The sequence below is a fragment of the Hemibagrus wyckioides genome, linkage group LG22 (assembly GCF_019097595.1).
Source record: "Hemibagrus wyckioides isolate EC202008001 linkage group LG22, SWU_Hwy_1.0, whole genome shotgun sequence".
Classification (NCBI taxonomy): Eukaryota; Metazoa; Chordata; class Actinopteri; order Siluriformes; family Bagridae; genus Hemibagrus; species Hemibagrus wyckioides.
In genome coordinates, this window is record NC_080731.1 from 18,995,904 (window position 1) to 19,012,746 (window position 16,843).

At 38.6% G+C, this 16,843-nt stretch overlaps 4 protein-coding genes across 4 annotated transcripts; all 4 read right to left on the reverse strand.

Annotated features, from left to right (window-relative positions):
- Positions 1 to 2,250: 2,250 nt before the first annotated feature.
- On the reverse strand, positions 2,251 to 3,479 carry LOC131343157 (polyubiquitin-like). Its single transcript, XM_058374599.1, has 2 exons — positions 3,405 to 3,479; positions 2,251 to 2,901 (listed from the first exon to the last, which is right to left on the reverse strand). Exon 2 carries the CDS (start codon positions 2,885 to 2,887, stop codon positions 2,411 to 2,413), a length of 477 nt encoding a protein of 158 aa, XP_058230582.1. The 5' UTR covers positions 2,888 to 2,901; positions 3,405 to 3,479; the 3' UTR covers positions 2,251 to 2,410.
- A 1,291-nt stretch (positions 3,480 to 4,770) lies between these two features.
- Positions 4,771 to 6,559, reverse strand: LOC131343152 (uncharacterized). Its single transcript, XM_058374593.1, has 2 exons — positions 6,430 to 6,559; positions 4,771 to 5,771 (listed from the first exon to the last, which is right to left on the reverse strand). Exon 2 carries the CDS (start codon positions 5,752 to 5,754, stop codon positions 5,278 to 5,280), a length of 477 nt encoding a protein of 158 aa, XP_058230576.1. The 5' UTR covers positions 5,755 to 5,771; positions 6,430 to 6,559; the 3' UTR covers positions 4,771 to 5,277.
- Positions 6,560 to 10,166: 3,607 nt separating this feature from the next.
- Positions 10,167 to 11,426, reverse strand: LOC131343161 (uncharacterized). The gene is made up of 2 exons (XM_058374603.1): positions 11,397 to 11,426; positions 10,167 to 10,891 (listed from the first exon to the last, which is right to left on the reverse strand). The coding sequence occupies exon 2, from the start codon at positions 10,875 to 10,877 to the stop codon at positions 10,401 to 10,403; it is 477 nt and encodes a 158-aa protein (XP_058230586.1). The 5' UTR covers positions 10,878 to 10,891; positions 11,397 to 11,426; the 3' UTR covers positions 10,167 to 10,400.
- Positions 11,427 to 12,668: 1,242 nt separating this feature from the next.
- Positions 12,669 to 14,457, reverse strand: LOC131343153 (uncharacterized). Its single transcript, XM_058374594.1, has 2 exons — positions 14,328 to 14,457; positions 12,669 to 13,669 (listed from the first exon to the last, which is right to left on the reverse strand). The coding sequence occupies exon 2, from the start codon at positions 13,650 to 13,652 to the stop codon at positions 13,176 to 13,178; it is 477 nt and encodes a 158-aa protein (XP_058230577.1). The 5' UTR covers positions 13,653 to 13,669; positions 14,328 to 14,457; the 3' UTR covers positions 12,669 to 13,175.
- Positions 14,458 to 16,843: the final 2,386 nt, after the last annotated feature.

The following is a 16,843-nucleotide window of genomic DNA, read 5'->3' on the forward strand; positions in this document are numbered from 1 at the left end:
AGTCTGATAGAACATCTGCAGCAGCTTTTTGCAGATGTTAAAGGAAGCCAGCCTTCTTAGGAAGTACAGCCGGCTCTGTCCTTTCCTACACAGAGCGTCTGTGTTGGCAGTCCAGTCCATTCTTTCATCCAGCTGTACTCCAAGGTACTTGTAGGTCTTGACCAACTTCACACAGTCGCCGTTGATAGTTCCAGGCTCAGGTTGAGGCCTGGGCCTCCTAAAGTCCACCACCATCTCCCTGGTCTTTGTAGTGTTGAGGTGCAGGTGAAAGGGAACTTTAGGACTTTAGGTTCTTCACAGTGTGAGCAGCCATGTTGATTTGACTTCACTCTGTAAACAGGAAAGGAACTGGCAGTGAAGAAGACCCCGAGTTTCGAGTTGAGGGTTGTTTTTACTGGTTGTAGGTGGGAGAATTACATGTTGAATCAATAGCCTAGGGGATTATTTTTGGTAGCATTGTGTGATAAGTGAATAATTACTGCATACTCATAATTATTACTCGTAGGTTTACTAAATTAAATGGAATACATTAATCAGACTTCAGTAACTCAAAATCAAGGCCATTAAATAAAGTCAGCTTGGATGAAATGTGCTCTGTGAGCATGAATTTCAGGGACAGAAATCTCTATGAAGTAAAAAGGTGAAAAATTATTACGTAAATTCCTTCTTTAAAATAAATCTGTGCTGGGAATTTATTTTACAATTAAACCTCCAGTGATCCCAGTATAAACTCCACATCCACCCTGTCCCTGAACTGGACACAGCACTCACAGTGAATAATGTGTTATTGTATAGAGCAGTGAGTTCATGTTTATTGGAACAGTTTGTCTTGCTGGATATTTCTGATCTCAGAGCTCTGAGTGCTTCAGCATAGCCGATCGCTCCTCTCTCTTCGGAAGCGGGATGTTTCCTGTGAGGAGAAGAAAGGAAAGTGATTGTTTGGAATTATTAGTGCCAGCATCACAGGTGGTTTCTGTTTGGTGTATTTCACAGGTGTGCTGGAGAAAGAAAAGGGAAGTTAGGCCTAAAGGTAACGGTGACGTGAAGGGGAATTCCAGCATCACACATTCCTGTGAGAGGCGTTGTTGCACTTTGGAGAAGGTTCCAGTAGGTGGCTTCAGAGAGGAAATCAAAACACAACACCAGAAACTGAGAGATGATCAGTTTCATTTGTGGTCCGATTCCTTGCCAGAGTTTCCAGCCTGTCCTTGCCGGTCCTAATTCCACCTACACCTCAATGATTATCAGTATTTAAGGAAGAAGAAGGGAAGCAAGGTGGAGGGTGTTTGTAGTGGTGTGCTTGGAGTTCTAGTAGATTGGTTATACTAGTGATTATTGTGTTGAAATCTGGTTTTTGACTTGTGCTTGTTTTCCCTTGACTCTGAGCTTGGTTTTCCAATTTGGACTTGTTAGTTGTGTGTGTGTGTGTGTGTGTGTGTGTGTGTGTTCACTCTGTATATATTGTTCACTGTATATTCTGTTCACTTGTTATAGGAGTGTGGCTGCCATTTTCTTTGGGAGTGGGTTATTTACCTCTTTTTATGTGTAGGGAGTTAGATAAGCCACTGTGTTTTTCTTTTGCTTTAATTTCTGGTTAGGAAGTTGTAAATTATCAAACTGTTATGTTTATTATTTTGGCCTTGGCCCACTCTGATGAAGAACCCATTGTACAGTTGTGCATATATATGTATACATATTCTTATTCACAATATACTAGCGCTTGTGGCAATACTATTGTGTGTCTGTCTTCCCTATCCCTCCAGTAAAGGTATCATCACTGAATCCTGAGCTAATTCCTCTGTGCGGCCTAACCTAGACTACTCACTCAGGTTTATTCACATGATCTCAGCTGACACAGGAGAGGTGTAAGTGTTTGTGTCCAGCAGGTAGGTGTGTGTGTGTGTGTACTCTGATGAGTTATACATATATTTATTCAGTATGCACACAAAAAAAATAAAATTAATTTTTATTATATTTATTATTGTTATAAAAACACGTAAAATATGTGTCTTTAATTATGTTGACCAGGATATTAACTAATGTCTTCTGTACTTTCCTAAATATTCAATAAACATTTCTTTTCAAACAGACACTGGTAGTTGTGTATATGTGAGTTTTATTATTATTATTATTATATTTATTTGGATATAACAGTAAGAAAATACACATTAAAAAAATCACAGCAAGGGTACAATATTTAGACAAGTGACAGCATTTTCCACTTATATATTTAAAGTATGATTTGGTCTTTTTAATAAATAAAAAGGTGCATTATATTAATGATGTATTTATTAAAGATAGTTGTACATGTGTTGTTACATTATAAATAGAAACAGCAAATAATTTGACCATTTAGGCCATTATTATCTTTTGACCTGTGGTTAAATAGGACAAAAATGATCTCCACATGTTATTTGACCCATCGGCCTCCACGCAGACGGAGGGTCGTATAAATGGTACTTTCTGGACCAATGTCGTAATCCTGCAGCTTCCTGCCACACTGGAGCTGTTGACCGTTGTAGATTAGCCGCTGCTGGTCAACTGGTGTTTGTTCTATCTGGTAGATCTTCATCATCAACTGATCAACTGTCTCTTCATCAGTGATGTCGTATGTCTTTATCTGTCCACTCGGATTCTTCACAAACACCTGAAATGAAACGGGGCTCATGGAGATCAGCAGCATCACGGTGGATCCTGAACTCAGACCGTATTGGCTCACAGTCTTCTGGTCATTATCCAGAATCTGACCACTGGCTGAAAGCTTCAGGCGTGAGGCTCTTGCCCCAAAGTGAGGGGCAATGTTCTGCTTCAGTTCACCGATGGTGGTATTTGGCAGAACATTCACATGCTGTGTTGTTCCACTTATGTCTTTGATGACGAGCTCCATTGTTTATTAATGACCTGTGTGTGTAAAAAAAGCCAAAGATGCAAATTTATTCAAATAATTAACTCATCCTATCCTATCATCACCTATCATCAATAAGCCAGAAACATGGTTTCATCATCTTTTTTACTGAAGCTATGAGACAAATATAAATAACAAGTAATGGAGGTTTATTAGCACTGTCCAGCATTGTTCAAATAGTTCTGTATTTTAATATATGCATTTTTTTTATTTAAAAATAATTAACATTAATAAAGAAGAGACAGAACACACTCCAAGCATCTATACTACCTATACATTAACTGAATTAAACTGATTTGTTTCATAAAACAATAAAATAAATGATAAATTATTGAACACATGTAAAGGTCAGTCAGTTTTACTTTATTGTACGGTGGATTTAGTGACTTAATTTGTCCAAATAAAAATATAATATTTTATATTTTTAGAATTTATTTTTATTATTCAAGTGCACATTTAAAAAAGAGAGAGAGAGAGAGAGAGAGAGAGAGAAACCTACCTTTGAGTAAACGATGTACTTTCTCTCTTTTTCCCAGAAAACTGTGGCTCTTTTCCAGCGGACCGCAATTTAACAACAGCATAACAGAACCACAGCCACGCCCCTTATTTACAAGTTAACCAATAGGAGATATGGATGATCTAGCAGAATGAGATCAGGCCCCACCCCTTCATTTAGGATTTGTTTTCGGCATTTAGGAGTGGCTTTCTGTTTCCCTTCAGCCTCCGTATGTAAGTAACACCCTTTTTATTAAAACCACTGTGTGGCGCTCCAGAGCAGGACTTAAAAGTTTCAGTTTTGGAGAAAAGAAATGAATTAGAATTGGAATGACGTCAGTAAAGTGAAGGCTGTAGAATTGGAATGACGTCAGTAAAGTGAAGGGTCAGGTTACGGGAAAGTCCACTACATTCCCCATGGCACACCTTCTGGAATGTTCAGAGCCATATGGTGTAATTTGCATATTGCCCTTCACATTAATACATATACTACACACATCTATACTGATGATTTTATTTCAGATAAAATATATATTTCAGTTTAGTACGTGGTGCTGGACTAATATTACTAATATTGTGTGGTGTACTGAAGTTATCTGATTTATCTGAAGTTCAGAGGACATGGGGGGTGTGGCTTATTTATTGTTTTTTATCTCAGACTTCAGACAGCTTCCTTATTTATTTGTTTGTTTTGTTTTGTTTTGTGAATTTACTGATCAATATCCAGCACTGCTATGAACATATTTCAGAATAGTGAGAGAACTTTAGGTTCTTCACAGTGTGAGCAGCCATGTTGACTCTGTAAACAGGAAAGGAACTGGCAGATGAAACCACCCCAAGTTTCTAGTTGAGGGTTGTTTTTAGCGGTTGTAGGTGGGAGAATTACATTTTGCATCTTCATCTTGGTTGCAGTAGTGGACTGGTCTAGAGAAGGTTGGCTTCTGGCTTATCTAGTGCCTAGTCTATTTAGTTCACTACTGATGTGATGTGTTAATATAGACACAAAAATGGTTCAGCCCATAAATGACATTCAGCTGTTAGCTTTTATTTAGCATTAGCTCATTTGCTACATGGTAATGGTTGCTTATATAGACCAGGATAATCATGTAACTGTGTACTATATTTTAATGAAAACATGACTCGTACATGTGCTGTTGTTAAAATTCACTTCATCTTGATTGAGTTTTTTGACCCTTACTCAGTGACGTTTCATGTTACTGAGTAATAAACCAGGACTTTAAAAGCTTACTGGAAAATGTTTATAAAGTATATGTAGACTAATGCTATAACTAGCTAACTAGCATTACTAGGCTTATATTATAACTAATATCTATGTCCTTTCACTGCAGAGAAAAGGCAATGCAAATGAGTCATTATGATAAATATTTTTATTTAAATAAAAATTATATTAATTTATTCAGAAGGCCCATAAGAAAGTAAACTATCACAGTTATTTTTTATTACTGTGGTCCTTTACAGGTCCTAACAGCAAGTCCTTAAAAATCCATTTTACAGTAATCTTTCAACCACTGACATGTTGCTCAAGAAAGCAATTACATAAACATAATAAATGCACATTTTTAAAAATATTATTCGGACATTTTTTATAATACTTGCTAATAAATCATTCTAAAAGCAAAAAATATCACTGTTAAAGCAAGCAAACTTAATACAATACATTAAGATTCTGAAATTAAGACACAATACAAAAGATTCTGGAATATTCAGAAATGATTCTGGAGAAAATCACTTTCTGAAAAGAAGAATCAGTTGATTGCAATAAGAATGAAGACACCTCAGTAATCTGTAACAAACATTACGAGATGAATCATGTTACATTTTTTAGGCTAAAATGATCTCCAAGTGTTTCTGTCCCATCAGCCTCCACGCAGACGGAGGGTCATATGAATGGTGCTTCCAGAAACAATGTCGTAATCCTGCAGCTTCCTGCCAGAGTCCAGCTGTCTACCATTGAAGATCAGCCGCTGCTGGTCCTCTGGTGTTCCTTCTTTTTGGCGGACCTTTCTCTTCAACTGATCGACGGTTTCTTCATCAGTAATGTCATATGTCTTCGTCTGCCCCTTCTCATTCTTCACGAACACCTGAAGTGGCACGGGAGTCATGGAGATCAGCAGCATCACGGTGGCTCCTGAACTCAGACCATAATGGTTCACAGTCATCTGGTCATTGTCCAGCTGCACCACTCGCCCATTGGTGACAGAAAGCTTCATCCGTAGAGGACTTGCATTAAAGATTTGGGCGACTTTATGCTTGAGTTGACCGATTGTAGCACCTGGATTCACGTGCACGGTCTTCGTTTCCCCGCTCAGGACTTTAATGTTGAGCTCCATCATATCTGCTGCTTAATGACCTTTGTAAAAGTAAAAAAATGCAGATTAGTTTTATTTAAAAACATTTTTCACTGAAGTTAAAAGACTAATGGAAGCTTACGATCACCAAGCATGAATTAATTATCATCTCCCCAATTAGACCAATTAGAAATGAGTGTATTTTGACCATGTAAATGATGTAAAAATGTAACTAGAGCCTCAAGTCAAGTGTTTCTGGATTTAAAATGGCTGCCAGCAGAGTTTACAGCTAGATCATGTCCATTTGTTGTGGTACCAGGGTGGGATTCTCAAGTGTACACTTTTTGTAACCTTTAATGTGAAAGTTGTATATATAACATGTCTCTAAAAGATAATTACCCTTAAATTATGCTCCATAAATAATTTTATGCTGCATTAAATCTATATTTCCAAGTGGAGTTTATTAAACATTTAGAACATAAGTACAAAGGTACAGGTACTGAAAAGGAACCAAAGCCACTATTGTTATTAAAGGTGTTATTACCTTCTATTACATGTTTATTATGTTACCCTCAGCTCACCAAACATTCAGACAACTTTATTTTTTCAGATTCTATTAATCACTGATCATTTTCCATCGCTGAAAACTTTTTAAGTTAATTAAACTTTGCTCATTATGATACACGCATATTATTTAGAAACATATTATTATAAACCTACCTTTTATACAGGTGATGAATGTGTCCTGAAAATCCTCGTCCTCTTTAAAGTCTCGAGTATCACCTCAAACTCTCCCGCTGCAGCCGACCACGGTTCCTTATATAGTCTAATAACCACGCCCCCTTTCTGTGTGACAGCCAATGGAGATGACCGCCTGCTCATGTTTCCAGCCAATAGGAGAAGAGCAGAGCCCGCCCTCCGTCAGGTTTTGTTTTCCGAGGATTCATTCAGCTACTTTCGGTTTCCGGACATCAGGAGAGGTCTAAGTGTTTTAGTGTCCAGCAGAGGTCAGTAATTGTGTGTGTGTGTGTGTGTCTGTGTGTCTGTGTGTGTGTGTCTGTGTGTGTGTGTGTGTGTCTGTGTGTGTGTGTCTGTGTGTCTGTGTGTGTGTGTGTGTGTCTGTGTGTGTGTGTCTGTGTGTCTGTGTGTGTGTGTGTGTGTGTGTGTCTGTGTGTCTGTGTGTGTGTGTGTGTGTGTGTGTGTGTCTGTGTGTGTACATATACACTATTGATATGATCTAAAATGTGTGTTATACTTTTTTAATCAGGGTTACAGCACATTCTTTCATTCAGATAAATTATCAATACTCCCACATCTCAGCCTCAGGCAGTTTCCATTTCAGAAGAATCCATTATAACTGTGACGTGAATCTACAAAGGAGATCATGATGATCAGCAGGATCACGGTGGATCCTGATCTCAGAACTCAATCTTTCACCCTCTTCATGATTCAGCTGTAGGTTTCATCCACTGGTTATGGAAAGTCTTTGGGGCAATTTGTCGCTTGAGATCACCAGTTGTGGCGGTTGTATTTATGTGAATGGTCCATGTTTCTCCACTCAGGATTTGATGATGAGGATGATGAGCTTCATCATATCCACTTCTTCATGACCTGCCTTTTAATGTATTTAGAACAAAAATACTAAAAAACCCAAATTAGGGTACAAAATTTAACAAAAAATATATCAAATTAACAAAATATAGCAGAAAAATACTAAATACAGAGATTTAAGGAATAAATATGGAGAATGAGATGAAGAACAAGATAAGAAATGTGCAAAACAAGTGTTTAAGGTTACAGACCTAGTCGATGTGCCAAAAACTGTTTATGTGCAATAACTGTGTGTTTATGAGTCCTGTACAAATCTCAGTTTATTGAGAGTTCTGTATAAACCGGAGTGTATTGTGTGTAGTGTGTGGTGTGTGGTTTATTGTACAGTCCAGTACAGAGAGAAGAGTAGTGTCAGCACTGACTCCTCCCACCCCGTGTGGAATTAAAGAGTCACATGGGGGAGGAACGACCTCCTCAGTCTGTCAGTGGAGCAGGGCAGTGACAGCAACCTGTCACTGAAGCTGCTTCTCTGTCTGGAGATGATGCTGTACAGTGGATGCAGTGGATTGTCCATGATGGACAGGAGCCTGCTCAGCGCCCTCCTCTCTGCCACTGATGTCAGGCCGTCCAGTTCTGAGCCCACAATCGAGCCCGCCTTCCTCATTAGCTCGTCCAGACGTGAGGCGTCCTTCTTCTTTATGCTGCCTCCCCATAACACTGCCACATAGAAGAGGGCACAGTCTGATAGAACATCTGCAGCAGCTTTTTGCAGATGTTAAAGGAAGCCAGCCTTCTTAGGAAGTACAGCCGGCTCTGTCCTTTCCTACACAGAGCGTCTGTGTTGGCAGTCCAGTCCATTCTTTCATCCAGCTGTACTCCAAGGTACTTGTAGGTCTTGACCAACTTCACACAGTCGCCGTTGATAGTTCCAGGCTCAGGTTGAGGCCTGGGCCTCCTAAAGTCCACCACCATCTCCCTGGTCTTTGTAGTGTTGAGGTGCAGGTGAAAGGGAACTTTAGGACTTTAGGTTCTTCACAGTGTGAGCAGCCATGTTGATTTGACTTCACTCTGTAAACAGGAAAGGAACTGGCAGTGAAGAAGACCCCGAGTTTCGAGTTGAGGGTTGTTTTTACTGGTTGTAGGTGGGAGAATTACATGTTGAATCAATAGCCTAGGGGATTATTTTTGGTAGCATTGTGTGATAAGTGAATAATTACTGCATACTCATAATTATTACTCCTAGGTTTACTAAATTAAATGGAATACATTAATCAGACTTCAGTAACTCAAAATCAAGGCCATTAAATAAAGTCAGCTTGGATGAAATGTGCTCTGTGAGCATGAATTTCAGGGACAGAAATCTCTATGAAGTAAAAAGGTGAAAAATTATTACGTAAATTCCTTCTTTAAAATAAATCTGTGCTGGGAATTTATTGTACAGTTAAACCTCCAGTGATCCCAGTATAAACTCCACATCCACCCTGTCCCTGAACTGGACACAGCACTCACAGTGAATAATGTGTTATTGTATAGAGCAGTGAGTTCATGTTTATTGGAACAGTTTGTCTTGCTGGATATTTCTGATCTCAGAGCTCTGAGTGCTTCAGCATAGCCGATCGCTCCTCTCTCTTCGGAAGCGGGATGTTTCCTGTGAGGAGAAGAAAGGAAAGTGATTGTTTGGAATTATTAGTGCCAGCATCACAGGTGGTTTCTGTTTGGTGTATTTCACAGGTGTGCTGGAGAAAGAAAAGGGAAGTTAGGCCTAAAGGTAAAGGTGACGTGAAGGGGAATTCAGGCATCACACATTCCTGTGAGAGGCGTTGTTGCACTTTGGAGAAGGTTCCAGTAGGTGGCTTCAGAGAGGAAATCAAAACACAACACCAGAAACTGAGAGATGATCAGTTTCATTTGTGGTCCGATTCCTTGCCAGAGTTTCCAGCCTGTCCTTGCCGGTCCTAATTCCACCTACACCTCAATGATTATCAGTATTTAAGGAAGAAGAAGGGAAGCAAGGTGGAGGGTGTTTGTAGTGGTGTGCTTGGAGTTCTAGTAGATTGGTTATACTAGTGATTATTGTGTTGAAATCTGGTTTTTGACTTGTGCTTGTTTTCCCTTGACTCTGAGCTTGGTTTTCCAATTTGGACTTGTTAGTTGTGTGTGTGTGTGTGTGTTCACTCTGTATATATTGTTCACTGTATATTCTGTTCACTTGTTATAGGAGTGTGGCTGCCATTTTCTTTGGGAGTGGGTTATTTACCTCTTTTTATGTGTAGGGAGTTAGATAAGCCACTGTGTTTTTCTTTTGCTTTAATTTCTGGTTAGGAAGTTGTAAATTATCAAACTGTTATGTTTATTATTTTGGCCTTGGCCCACTCTGATGAAGAACCCATTGTACAGTTGTGCATATATATGTATACATATTCTTATTCACAATATACTAGCGCTTGTGGCAATACTATTGTGTGTCTGTCTTCCCTATCCCTCCAGTAAAGGTATCATCACTGAATCCTGAGCTAATTCCTCTGTGCGGCCTAACCTAGACTACTCACTCAGGTTTATTCACATGATCTCAGCTGACACAGGAGAGGTGTAAGTGTTTGTGTCCAGCAGGTAGGTGTGTGTGTGTGTGTGTGTGTACTCTGATGAGTTATACATATATTTATTCAGTATGCACACAAAAAAAATAAAATTAATTTTTATTATATTTATTATTGTTATAAAAACACGTAAAATATGTGTCTTTAATTATGTTGACCAGGATATTAACTAATGTCTTCTGTACTTTCCTAAATATTCAATAAACATTTCTTTTCAAACAGACACTGGTAGTTGTGTATATGTGAGTTTTATTATTATTATTATTATATTTATTTGGATATAACAGTAAGAAAATACACATTAAAAAAATCACAGCAAGAGTACAATATTTAGACAAGTGACAGCATTTTCCACTTACACATTTAAAGTATGTTTTGGTCTTTTTAATAAATAAAAAGGTGCATTATATTAATGATGTATTTATTAAAGATAGTTGTACATGTGTTGTTACATTATAAATAGAAACAGCAAATAATTTGACCATTTAGGCCATTATTATCTTTTGACCTGTGGTTAAATAGGACAAAAATGATCTCCACATGTTATTTGACCCATCGGCCTCCACGCAGACGGAGGGTCGTATAAATGGTACTTTCTGGACCAATGTCGTAATCCTGCAGCTTCCTGCCACACTGGAGCTGTTGACCGTTGTAGATTAGCCGCTGCTGGTCAACTGGTGTTTGTTCTATCTGATAGATCTTCATCATCAACTGATCGACTGTCTCTTCATCAGTGATGTCGTATGTCTTTATCTGTTCACTCGGATTCTTCACAAACACCTGAAATGAAACGGGGCTCATGGAGATCAGCAGCATCACGGTGGATCCTGAACTCAGACCGTATTGGCTCACAGTCTTCTGGTCATTATCCAGAATCTGACCACTGGCTGAAAGCTTCAGGCATGAGGCTCTTGCCCCAAAGTGAGGGGCAATGTTCTGCTTCAGTTCACCGATGGTGGTATTTGGCAGAACATTCACATGCTGTGTTGTTCCACTTATGTCTTTGATGACGAGCTCCATTGTTTATTAATGACCTGTGTGTGTAAAAAAAGCCAAAGATGCAAATTTATTCAAATAATTAACTCATCCTCTCCTATCATCACCTATCATCAATAAGCCAGAAACATGGTTTCATCATCATTTTTACTGAAGCTATGAGACAAATATAAATAACAAGTAATGGAGGTTTATTAGCACTGTCCAGCATTGTTCAAATAGTTCTGTATTTTAATGTATGCATTTTTTTTTTATTTAAAAATAATTAACATTAATAAAGAAGAGACAGAACACACTCCAAGCATCTATACTACCTATACATTAACTGAATTAAACTGATTTGTTTCATAAAACAATAAAATAAATGATAAATTATTGAACACATGTAAAGGTCAGTCAGTTTTACTTTATTGTACGGTGGATTTAGTGACTTAATTTGTCCAAATAAAAATATAATATTTTATATTTTTAGAATTTATTTTTATTATTCAAGTGCACATTTAAAAAAGAGAGAGAGAGAGAGAGAGAGAGAGAGAAACCTACCTTTGAGTAAACGATGTACTTTCTCTCTTTTTCCCAGAAAACTGTGGCTCTTTTCCAGCGGACCGCAATTTAACAACAGCATAACAGAACCACAGCCACGCCCCTTATTTACAAGTTAACCAATAGGAGATATGGATGATCTAGCATTATTATTATTAAAACCACTGTGTGGCGCTCCAGAGCAGAACTTAAAAGTTTCAGTTTTGGAGAAAAGAAATGAATTAGAATTGGAATGACGTCAGTAAAGTGAAGGCTGTAGAATTGGAATGACGTCAGTAAAGTGAAGGGTCAGGTTACGGGAAAGTCCACTACATTCCCCATGGCACACCTTCTGGAATGTTCAGAGCCATATGGTGTAATTTGCATATTGCCCTTCACATTAATACATATACTACACACATCTATACTGATGATTTTATTTCAGATAAAATATATATTTCAGTTTAGTACGTGGTGCTGGACTAATATTACTAATATTGTGTGGTGTACTGAAGTTATCTGATTTATCTGAAGTTCAGAGGACATGGGGGGTGTGGCTTATTTATTGTTTTTTATCTCAGACTTCAGACAGCTTCCTTATTTATTTGTTTGTTTTGTTTTGTTTTGTGAATTTACTGATCAATATCCAGCACTGCTATGAACATATTTCAGAATAGTGAGAGAACTTTTGGTTCTTCACAGTGTGAGCAGCCATGTTGACTCTGTAAACAGGAAAGGAACTGGCAGTTGAAACCACCCCAAGTTTCTAGTTGAGGGTTGTTTTTAGCGGTTGTAGGTGGGAGAATTACATTTTGCATCTTCATCTTGGTTGCAGTAGTGGACTGGTCTAGAGAAGGTTGGCTTCTGGCTTATCTAGTGCCTAGTCTATTTAGTTCACTACTGATGTGATGTGTTAATATAGACACAAAAATGGTTCAGCCCATAAATGACATTCAGCTGTTAGCTTTTATTTAGCATTAGCTCATTTGCTACATGGTAATGGTTGCTTATATAGACCAGGATAATCATGTAACTGTGTACTATATTTTAATGAAAACATGACTCGTACATGTGCTGTTGTTAAAATTCACTTCATCTTGATTGAGTTTTTTGACCCTTACTCAGTGACGTTTCATGTTACTGAGTAATAAACCAGGACTTTAAAAGCTTACTGGAAAATGTTTATAAAGTATATGTAGACTAATGCTATAACTAGCTAACTAGCATTACTAGGCTTATATTATAACTAATATCTATGTCCTTTCACTGCAGAGAAAAGGCAATGCAAATGAGTCATTATGATAAATATTTTTATTTAAATAAAAATTATATTAATTTATTCAGAAGGCCCATAAGAAAGTAAACTATCACAGTTATTTTTTATTACTGTGGTCCTTTACAGGTCCTAACAGCAAGTCCTTAAAAATCCATTTTACAGTAATCTTTCAACCACTGACATGTTGCTCAAGAAAGCAATTACATAAACATAATAAATGCACATTTTTAAAAATATTATTCGGACATTTTTTATAATACTTGCTAATAAATCATTCTAAAAGCAAAAAATATCACTGTTAAAGCAAGCAAACTTAATACAATACATTAAGATTCTGAAATTAAGACACAATACAAAAGATTCTGGAATATTCAGAAATGATTCTGGAGAAAATCACTTTCTGAAAAGAAGAATCAGTTGATTGCAATAAGAATGAAGACACCTCAGTAATCTGTAACAAACATTACAGGATGAATCATGTTACATTTTTTAGGCTAAAATGATCTCCAAGTGTTTCTGTCCCATCAGCCTCCACGCAGACGGAGGGTCATATGAATGGTGCTTCCAGAAACAATGTCGTAATCCTGCAGCTTCCTGCCAGAGTCCAGCTGTCTACCATTGAAGATCAGCCGCTGCTGGTCCTCTGGTGTTCCTTCTTTTTGGCGGACCTTTCTCTTCAACTGATCGACGGTTTCTTCATCAGTAATGTCATATGTCTTCGTCTGCCCCTTCTCATTCTTCACGAACACCTGAAGTGGCACGGGAGTCATGGAGATCAGCAGCATCACGGTGGCTCCTGAACTCAGACCATAATGGTTCACAGTCATCTGGTCATTGTCCAGCTGCACCACTCGCCCATTGGTGACAGAAAGCTTCATCCGTAGAGGACTTGCATTAAAGATTTGGGCGACTTTATGCTTGAGTTGACCGATTGTAGCACCTGGATTCACGTGCACGGTCTTCGTTTCCCCGCTCAGGACTTTAATGTTGAGCTCCATCATATCTGCTGCTTAATGACCTTTGTAAAAGTAAAAAAATGCAGATTAGTTTTATTTAAAAACATTTTTCACTGAAGTTAAAAGACTAATGGAAGCTTACGATCACCAAGCATGAATTAATTATCATCTCCCCAATTAGACCAATTAGAAATGAGTGTATTTTGACCATGTAAATGATGTAAAAATGTAACTAGAGCCTCAAGTCAAGTGTTTCTGGATTTAAAATGGCTGCCAGCAGAGTTTACAGCTAGATCATGTCCATTTGTTGTGGTACCAGGGTGGGATTCTCAAGTGTACACTTTTTGTAACCTTTAATGTGAAAGTTGTATATATAACATGTCTCTAAAAGATAATTACCCTTAAATTATGCTCCATAAATAATTTTATGCTGCATTAAATCTATATTTCCAAGTGGAGTTTATTAAACATTTAGAACATAAGTACAAAGGTACAGGTACTGAAAAGGAACCAAAGCCACTATTGTTATTAAAGGTGTTATTACCTTCTATTACATGTTTATTATGTTACCCTCAGCTCACCAAACATTCAGACAACTTTATTTTTTCAGATTCTATTAATCACTGATCATTTTCCATCGCTGAAATCTTTTTAAGTTAATTAAACTTTGCTCATTATGATACACGCATATTATTTAGAAACATATTATTATAAACCTACCTTTTATACAGGTGATGAATGTGTCCTGAAAATCCTCGTCCTCTTTAAAGTCTCGAGTATCACCTCAAACTCTCCCGCTGCAGCCGACCACGGTTCCTTATATAGTCTAATAACCACGCCCCCTTTCTGTGTGACAGCCAATGGAGATGACCGCCTGCTAATGTTTCCAGCCAATAGGAGAAGAGCAGAGCCCGCCCTCCGTCAGGTTTTGTTTTCCGAGGATTCATTCAGCTACTTTCGGTTTCCGGACATCAGGAGAGGTCTAAGTGTTTTAGTGTCCAGCAGAGGTCAGTAAGTGTGTGTGTGTCTGTGTGTGTCTGTGTGTCTGTGTGTGTGTGTGTCTGTGTGTCTGTGTGTGTGTGTGTGTGTGTGTGTGTCTGTGTGTGTGTGTGTGTGTCTGTGTGTGTGTGTGTGTGTGTGTGTCTGTGTGTGTCTGTGTGTGTGTCTGTGTGTGTACATATACACTATTGATATGATCTAAAATGTGTGTTATACTTTTTTAATCAGGGTTACAGCACATTCTTTCATTCAGATAAATTATCAATACTCCCACATCTCAGCCTCAGGCAGTTTCCATTTCAGAAGAATCCATTATAACTGTGACGTGAATCTACAAAGGAGATCATGATGATCAGCAGGATCACGGTGGATCCTGATCTCAGAACTCAATCTTTCACCCTCTTCATGATTCAGCTGTAGGTTTCATCCACTGGTTATGGAAAGTCTTTGGGGCAATTTGTCGCTTGAGATCACCAGTTGTGGCGGTTGTATTTATGTGAATGGTCCATGTTTCTCCACTCAGGATTTGATGATGAGGATGATGAGCTTCATCATATCCACTTCTTCATGACCTGCCTTTTAATGTATTTAGAACAAAAATACTAAAAAACCCAAATTAGGGTACAAAATTTAACAAAAAATATATCAAATTAACAAAATATAGCAGAAAAATACTAAATACAGAGATTTAAGGAATAAATATGGAGAATGAGATGAAGAACAAGATAAGAAATGTGCAAAACAAGTGTTTAAGGTTACAGACCTAGTCGATGTGCCAAAAACTGTTTATGTGCAATAACTGTGTGTTTATGAGTCCTGTACAAATCTCAGTTTATTGAGAGTTCTGTATAAACCGGAGTGTATTGTGTGTAGTGTGTGGTGTGTGGTTTATTGTACAGTCCAGTACAGAGAGAAGAGTAGTGTCAGCACTGACTCCTCCCACCCCGTGTGGAATTAAAGAGTCACATGGGGGAGGAACGACCTCCTCAGTCTGTCAGTGGAGCAGGGCAGTGACAGCAACCTGTCACTGAAGCTGCTTCTCTGTCTGGAGATGATGCTGTACAGTGGATGCAGTGGATTGTCCATGATGGACAGGAGCCTGCTCAGCGCCCTCCTCTCTGCCACTGATGTCAGGCCGTCCAGTTCTGAGCCCACAATCGAGCCCGCCTTCCTCATTAGCTCGTCCAGACGTGAGGCGTCCTTCTTCTTTATGCTGCCTCCCCATAACACTGCCACATAGAAGAGGGCACAGTCTGATAGAACATCTGCAGCAGCTTTTTGCAGATGTTAAAGGAAGCCAGCCTTCTTAGGAAGTACAGCCGGCTCTGTCCTTTCCTACACAGAGCGTCTGTGTTGGCAGTCCAGTCCATTCTTTCATCCAGCTGTACTCCAAGGTACTTGTAGGTCTTGACCAACTTCACACAGTCGCCGTTGATAGTTCCAGGCTCAGGTTGAGGCCTGGGCCTCCTAAAGTCCACCACCATCTCCCTGGTCTTTGTAGTGTTGAGGTGCAGGTGAAAGGGAACTTTAGGACTTTAGGTTCTTCACAGTGTGAGCAGCCATGTTGATTTGACTTCACTCTGTAAACAGGAAAGGAACTGGCAGTGAAGAAGACCCCGAGTTTCGAGTTGAGGGTTGTTTTTACTGGTTGTAGGTGGGAGAATTACATGTTGAATCAATAGCCTAGGGGATTATTTTTGGTAGCATTGTGTGATAAGTGAATAATTACTGCATACTCATAATTATTACTCCTAGGTTTACTAAATTAAATGGAATACATTAATCAGACTTCAGTAACTCAAAATCAAGGCCATTAAATAAAGTCAGCTTGGATGAAATGTGCTCTGTGAGCATGAATTTCAGGGACAGAAATCTCTATGAAGTAAAAAGGTGAAAAATTATTACGTAAATTCCTTCTTTAAAATAAATCTGTGCTGGGAATTTATTGTACAGTTAAACCTCCAGTGATCCCAGTATAAACTCCACATCCACCCTGTCCCTGAACTGGACACAGCACTCACAGTGAATAATGTGTTATTGTATAGAGCAGTGAGTTCATGTTTATTGGAACAGTTTGTCTTGCTGGATATTTCTGATCTCAGAGCTCTGAGTGCTTCAGCATAGCCGATCGCTCCTCTCTCTTCGGAAGCGGGATGTTTCCTGTGAGGAGAAGAAAGGAAAGTGATTGTTTGGAATTATTAGTGCCAGCATCACAGGTGGTTTCTGTTTGGTGTATT

Excerpts from the sequence above, each read along its gene's own strand:
- LOC131343161 (XM_058374603.1), bottom strand. The coding sequence starts at position 10,877 with ATGGAGCTCGTCATCAAAGACATAAGTGGAACAACACAGCATGTGAAT.
- LOC131343153 (XM_058374594.1), bottom strand. The coding sequence starts at position 13,652 with ATGATGGAGCTCAACATTAAAGTCCTGAGCGGGGAAACGAAGACCGTG.
- LOC131343157 (XM_058374599.1), bottom strand. The coding sequence starts at position 2,887 with ATGGAGCTCGTCATCAAAGACATAAGTGGAACAACACAGCATGTGAAT.
- LOC131343152 (XM_058374593.1), bottom strand. The coding sequence starts at position 5,754 with ATGATGGAGCTCAACATTAAAGTCCTGAGCGGGGAAACGAAGACCGTG.